A 7,261-nucleotide genomic window follows, 5' to 3' on the forward strand; every position below is an offset into this window, starting at 1 on the left:
AGAACATTCAAGCATATACATTGCTATTAGCATTAGTGCTGTCAAACGATTAAACTTTTTAATCACGATTAATCGCTGAATTCCTATAGTTAATCACGATTAATCACATATTTTATCGCATGATTCAAATTCTATTATTTTGCATTGCTGAACTTTCCAGGAGTCCATATTAACAATATAAAGCAATTATTGTGTATCTTGATTAGGATTCAAATGAAAGCAAAGCAAGTTACTTCATTAACTTAACTTTAAGACGTAGGTCTATTTGATTATTTCAAATCAAATTTCAAAAGATGTGCAGCAGACCTGAGGCAACACAATATATTCTTCAGAAATATAGCTAATAAAGGGCATAACAAACATAAAATACTATATTCATTATCTTTGAGTTCAGTTGAAAATAAGGAACTTTTCGATATGAGTGCACTGCCATTTCATAGGCTTACAGTCTATGGTGCACTGTCACTTGCCACACACATCAGCGCCAAAGTTTTTAACACGCAAACACTGGATGAACAATGGATTTTATGGAGCGGCGTTGACCAAATATAACTGAATCGTGATTTACACGGCGGCAAAGTGCGATGCTGGTGTGCAGAGTTGTATTGAAAAGAATGAAATCTAATGTACAGTAAATGAATGTCGAAAGCAGAGTGCATCACACTCATGTCGGCATCGGTGTCCACAGCAATTTAAAACACCATTCAGCTGACCGGGAGTTCAGAACTGTGTTGGTGTTTATTATACGAATCTACTCTTTGGCCGGCTTGTAAGCCCAAACAAGTGTGTGCAGCATGCCTTTACGTAGCCTACTAAAGGCGCATAATAAAGATAGGCTACATTTAATCTGCATCACGCCCCATTTTACCGGAAAACAACATTATTAACATTATATCATTGATTCCAAAGACAGCTAGCCTAATCACACCTTGATGTTACATCTAGTTATTAATTTACAGGCCATTCAATCATTTTACTAACAGGGCAGTTATGAAGAATTATGTGTAAGTTTCGACATGAGTAAGTTACAATGTACATTACAACCCATTCAGCACGTAGCTAGACTTACCATATCCCATGTAAAACGGTTAGCTTGCTAGCTAGCTAACCTTGGAACTTCAGTATAACAGGCATAGCCAATTATCTCACCTAGTTGTAGGAAAAAGGCTACGTTCATATTACAAGTGATAGAATGAATTTGTGACTTATGTTTAGTTGATGTTATGACATGTAAAGTTAAGCTTGCCGAACTTATAGTCAGCCACGGGCAGTTTGACTGTGCCTATATTCGTGACACTCCTGTTAGTAGGCTTTAAACTGGAAAGAGCAGAAAATAGGAACATAATGGTCACATTAATCCCATAAACACACAGATAACTCTTACACCAACCTTATTTTGTGCCTTTTATTCACGTTTGTTTCAAGATTTAGTAAGTATAAGCCCTTTTCGCTCCCTACTTTTCTCCTAAAAGGGGGTGTGTACATGCAGCACGGTCTAGCTAGATCCAGTGTGGTGTTGTAGTTGTTCTAACGTTACTAGTTGTTGCAACAGCATGTGAAAAAACTACAAAGTTTGTTACACCAAAAGAACGTTAATCTTGCGAAAAAAAATTGACGCCGTTAAAATAGGTTTACGTTAACGCCGTTAATAACGCATTTAACTGACAGCACTAATTAGCATGCTAAGCTTTGAAAATGAATGAGTTTGCAATAGCCACTGCTGTTTATGACCTGATGATCCCTGGAACTTTAACCCTAGCAACCACCATAGCAACTGTGTTATTTAGCATAGCAACCACCAGTACCCTAGCCACCATTTTAATTTCCCTAGCAAAACAACCTAGCAAACATCGCTACAATATCAACCTAGCAACGCCCTAGCAACCATGCTAATTACCCTAGCAACACCCTAGCAACCAACACTATAATTCGACCCTAGCAACTACCATTGCAACAAGCATGATTACTCTAGAAACCAGCATAGCAACTGCATTATTTATGCATTTTGGCTTATTGAGTGTTGCGTTAATGCAGATAACTTTTGATCCAGATAACTTTGGATTTTCAAAAATGAGGTACCGTCGCAATCACCTGATCAAATCCACTCTTGCAGTTCCTCGGAAACGCAATTCTAGTTTATTTATTATTCCCGTTCACACACTTTTTGTGCAGACAACTCCTAGAGCGTTTGAGCTATCGACACGGCTCCAACTTTAAAAATTCAGGCCCGAACCGGAGTAGTGCGCTTGTAAAAATGGTGTGATTGCCCCTTGTCGTTTTTGCGTTATTCCCATTTTTTTCACCCCCATTGAAATGAATAGCGGAATGCTCAGGATTTGAATTTGCATTATGACATCACATTTCTCTAACTGTCTAAGTCTTGATTGCTTGCACCTGGCAGAGTTCTAAGCCATCTGGCAACTGCCTAATTATGAAGCTGGGCTGTCTGTGTCTGTGTCTTCTGACCTGTATGTCCAATTTTCAAAAATGAGGTACCCTTGGAATCCTTGGATGAAGCCAAGTTCCATGCCCCTGATCAAACTCACTTTTGCAGTTCCTCTGAGATGTAATTCTAGTTTATTACCGTCCACTTTTTGGGAATGCTACTACTCCTAGAGCGTTTGAGCTATCGGCACGGTTCCAACTCTAAAAATTCAGGCCTGAATCGATGTAGTGCGCTTATATTTTCTGTGTGATTGCCCCTTGTCGTTTTTGCTTTATTCCCGTTTTCGTTGTTTTTTTGCCCCATTGAAATGAATGGCGGAATCTTGGAATGGCGGAATCCCATTATGACATCACAGCTCTCTAACTGTCAAAGTCTTGATTGCGACCACCTGGCAGAGTTCTAAGCCACCTGGCAGCTGCTTAATTGACCTATGGCTAAGGCCCGCCCCCTCCACTCACTCGGAAAAACAGTCAACATTCTGTGACAGGCGCTATGGCAGCTGTCACTGTAGGAGACATTTTGAAGGAGGCGATAAATGATTTTTGGAGACAGAAAGATTATATATCATCTCAAAGTCACCAAAGGGGCCTTAACTATGCATTGGAGGGTTATATTAATAATTTTACATTTCCAGGACGAGCTTTTTTACCATCTTTACCAAGAGTACCTCTCTGTTAGTTTGGTGCTACAGTATTTACAAGAATCATTCAGCACAACATTGCTAACATTTGTTATCTCGGTTATTTACAGATACGTTAATGAAGCTAAGCTCCAAAAGGTGGTGTTGTGGTCTACCGCATAACTTTAATCAGAGCAGACACTTATCTCAGTTGAGATGTGGTTTGGGAAAGGGTAAAAAATACACACCTCTCGGGATACCTAGTGTCGGAGTTCCATTTATCCCATGCACACCGTTTGACCATTTTAAACGTAAAATGTCAAGAAAATAAAAATGAATAAAAACTGACTGACTGCAATGCATTCCAATGGACGTGGAAGGAGAGAATGTCAGAGTTTATTGGGTTCTATGCGCACTGTGATTGGCTCATCGCGTTTGGGGGCGTGGCTTAGCCATAGGTCAATTATGAAGCTGGGCTGTCTGTGTCTGTGAAGGTGTGTGCATGTAACTTTTGACCCGTATGTCCGATTTTCAAAAATAAGCTACCGTTGAAATCCTTGGATGAAGCCATGCCATTGGCACTGAAACTGCTCTTATCAGGGTAACCAATGATCTACGAATGGCAGCTGATTCTGGTGGGCACTCTGTTTTGGTGTTGCTGGATCTCACCGCTGCTTTTGATACCATTGATCATGCTATTTTAATTAGAAGACTAAGAGTATATGTTACCTCTAGGCCACATAATTTGCCGCCATAACATATAATTTCACTGCTATGCTGACACACAGCTGTATCTCTCAGTCAAACCAAACATGCTTAACAAGCTACAGTAACTGTACTGCAGGATTGCATAGCTGATGTGAAAGACTGGATGTCACAGAATTTCCTACAGCTTAACTCTGACAAAACAGAAGTCCTTTTTATTGGCCCTGGCAAAGTCTATAATCAGGCTAAGACTTTTCTTGGAAATTTAGCCTCACATAACAAGACTACTTCTAGAAACTTAGGGGTTTTATTTGATACAGATTTAACATTTGACCAACATGTAAAACTCCTTGTGCAGTCCTGTTATGCTTTCTTTAAAGGACACAGAGAATTATACATGCATTTGTCTCATCTAGACTTGATTACTGCAACGCCTTATTCACCTGTTTAAATAGTCATTCCATCTCTCATTTACAGACTGTTCAGAATTCAGCAGCCAGACTTTTGACAAAGTCTAAATTTAGGGAACACATCACCCCAGTTCTGGCCAATCTTCACTGGTTGCCAGGATTGATGTTAAAATCCACCTTAAAACCTATAAAGCATTTCAGGGTTTGGCACCTGACTATTTAAAAGATTTATTAACCCCCTACTGTTCGGCTCGGCCCCTCAGATCCTCCAGCCTGGGACTTTTAGTTGTTCCAGAAAGTAAACTGTCAACTAGGGGTGACCGATCATTTGCAGTTAGAGCATGCAAGCTTTGGAACAGCCTCCCTTATAACATCAAATCTGCACCATCAGTGGCTGTTTTCAAATCTAGTCTAAAGACCCACTTATATAAAATTGCTTTCCTTAAATTCCTTTAATTTATTATCATTATCATCATTTCTGTTTGTTTATTTTGTCTTGAGTGCTATACTGTATAATTTTCCTATTTTCTTTTATATATATATATATAAAGCAACCACCATTATAATGTGACCCTAGCAACCAACATGATTTCCTTATTAACCAGCATAGCAACCACATTATTTAGCATAGCAAGCACCCTATGTACCCTAGCAACATCCTAGCAACCATGCTAATTACCCTAGCAAAAACCTAGCAACCACCATAGCAACAAGCATGATCACCCTAGCAACCAGCATAGCATAATACATTGTTATTGCATTTTGGCTTATTGGATGGTGCATTAATACAGACAGCTTTTGATCCATGTGCCCAATTTTCAAAAACAAAAGTACTGTTGCAATTCTTTTGGCGACTTGCACCTGTTCAAATCCACTCTTGCAGTTCTTCGGAGATGCAATTCTAGTTTATTATAAAAAAAATAAATGATTTGTTATGGCCTAATTATTTCAAATAAGTGTGCTGGGTTACAAGTACGCTGGCAAGTCATGCCGCTCCGTCCAGCACCTGGATCTTGTTTTATTTCTATTGTTTATTAGGCCTATTTGTTAATTTGTTTCATGTGTGTCTGTGCTAGGTTTGGGCTTTGATTGTAAACTCAGGGCATTGCTGTAAAAGAGCTAAATGCTCAGTCAATTTTCCCCTGAAAACAACAATGGTTGATGATGATGATAATATAGTCCATGTGTATACCTGATTGCGGATGTACTTGAGCATTCCAGTGTCCTTCTTCCCTTCTGTATTACTGTCAGTGGGACGTCTTTTCATGGATGGGGTCCTGAGACAGGACTTATCTGAGCACTGTATATGAATGAACACACACATATGCAGATAGTCACACATATGTGTTCAAATATCACTTGGATCTGGATCTGTACATAGGCTTTGCAATGATTACTAGTGGAGCTGTTAAGGCCTTGTTATCAGAAAATAATGTGCACAGACAAAAGCATGAAACATTACGGGTTTGTTTTTGAAAACATAAGCTTTAATTTTAAGATGTGAAGGCATTCTCAGTTTGACCTTTGAGGTCAGCTAGAGGTCATTGACCTCTTTTTTCCATGCAAAAAAGAAAGAAAGTAAGTAAACTAAGTATGCTTTTCCATGTTTTCAGGCATGTGAAGCTCATCTATAACATTAATATCACTCTTAGAGGTCAACATTGTGAAAGACAGATACAGAAAGACTTTTTACCCACTGCAATAGCACTTTATAATGATTCCCCCCTGAGCAGAGAGAGAGGAAAAATATTTTTAGAATATGTTATGTATGTGCACAGTACCCTCCAGAATTATTGGCACCTTTGGTAAAGTTGACTAAAACCAGGTATAAAAAATAGGTTACACTTTACTTGACAGTATCAACATAAGAGTGACATGACACTGTCATGAACGTGTTATAAATAAGTCATAAACGTTATTCGGTTTTTGACATAACAAGGGTTAGGATTAGGATTAGAGGTTAGGGTTAGAGTTCATGTGTCATGACAGGGTCATGTGTTCATGTCACTCTTATGTCGACACTGTCTAGTAAAGTGTTACCAAAAAATATCTTCAGGTGATTTATTGTACATTCACAATGAAAACAATGAGGAAAATCCACCCTTGAAGGGAAGCAAATTTATTCTCAGAAAAAGAAAAATCCCATAAACAAATAAATATGTTTAATGAAAACATGTTGCTAACAATTATTGGCAGCCCTAGAGAAATCTTATATACAAAACTTAATAGACACATTTTCCTATCTAATTTCAACTTCTTTAAGTTAATTTTCAGAAGTGGTTAGGCTAAATCAGGCTATATTGGAAAGAAGAGAATACACTAAATTTAAATAAAAAGAATGTTTGTTGACATTTGTAAGTCAGGGAATGTCTATAAAAACTAGGTACTTTGTTGAAAACACCTTTATTTATAGTTAAAACAATGATTAAATGTTCTAATCAACTGGAAATGTGACAAACATGCTTGGACAAAGACCCATGGTTATCTTGCCCCCACGTACAGTATGGAGGATGGTAAGATCAAGACCACTGTTGGAGAGTTACAGAAAAAGGTATCATCTTGTATCATCAAGTACCCCCAGACCATCAAGTCCCCCACAAAATCTTCAAATATGATCTCACTGCTAATAGATTATTTAGAGGGCATGTCAGGTAAAAGCCAGTCCGTTTATTTAATTACCAATGTAAACAAGTTACTGAATGGCACAGTGACTTTGTCTGGAAGTGTGGTCTATTATCAGATGAAATTATGCAGTCTTTGGCTAGAAATACTTTAGGTGTGATTCAAGATTCAAAAAGCTTTATGCCATGTTAGAACATTTTCTTTTGATTGAAGGCAGAATGTGTGTGATGTGTCAGTTGCAAGAGTTTTGTATGTATTGCATTGGGAATGAAGAATTTGTTGTATAATGACTTTTTAGCCAAAAGCACTCTTCCTGATGGTAATAGCTCAAAGCTTTGGTGGAGGAGGTGGGAGGCATCCTAGATGATGAAGTTGGATTTTGCTTTCCACTGCTTGTATATAAAGCTAAGGCTGTTTTTTGTGGAATGCCTATAATCTTAACGGCTTGCCTGGCTATCC

At 38.3% G+C, this 7,261-nt stretch overlaps 1 protein-coding gene across 9 annotated transcripts in view; it reads right to left on the reverse strand.

Annotated features, from left to right (window-relative positions):
- LOC121696861 (protein unc-80 homolog) overlaps positions 1-7,261 on the reverse strand; it is a 239,077-nt gene that overhangs the window by 131,373 nt on the left and 100,443 nt on the right. For all 9 annotated transcript variants that reach the window (XM_042077934.1, XM_042077933.1, XM_042077929.1 and 6 more), the window contains one exon: positions 5,373-5,480. In XM_042077934.1, coding sequence (XP_041933868.1) covers positions 5,373-5,480 — 108 coding nt within the window. The remainder of the gene's footprint in view (positions 1-5,372; positions 5,481-7,261) is intronic.

Source organism: Alosa sapidissima, chromosome 22, assembly GCF_018492685.1.
Source record: "Alosa sapidissima isolate fAloSap1 chromosome 22, fAloSap1.pri, whole genome shotgun sequence".
NCBI classification, from domain to species: domain Eukaryota; kingdom Metazoa; phylum Chordata; class Actinopteri; order Clupeiformes; family Clupeidae; genus Alosa; species Alosa sapidissima.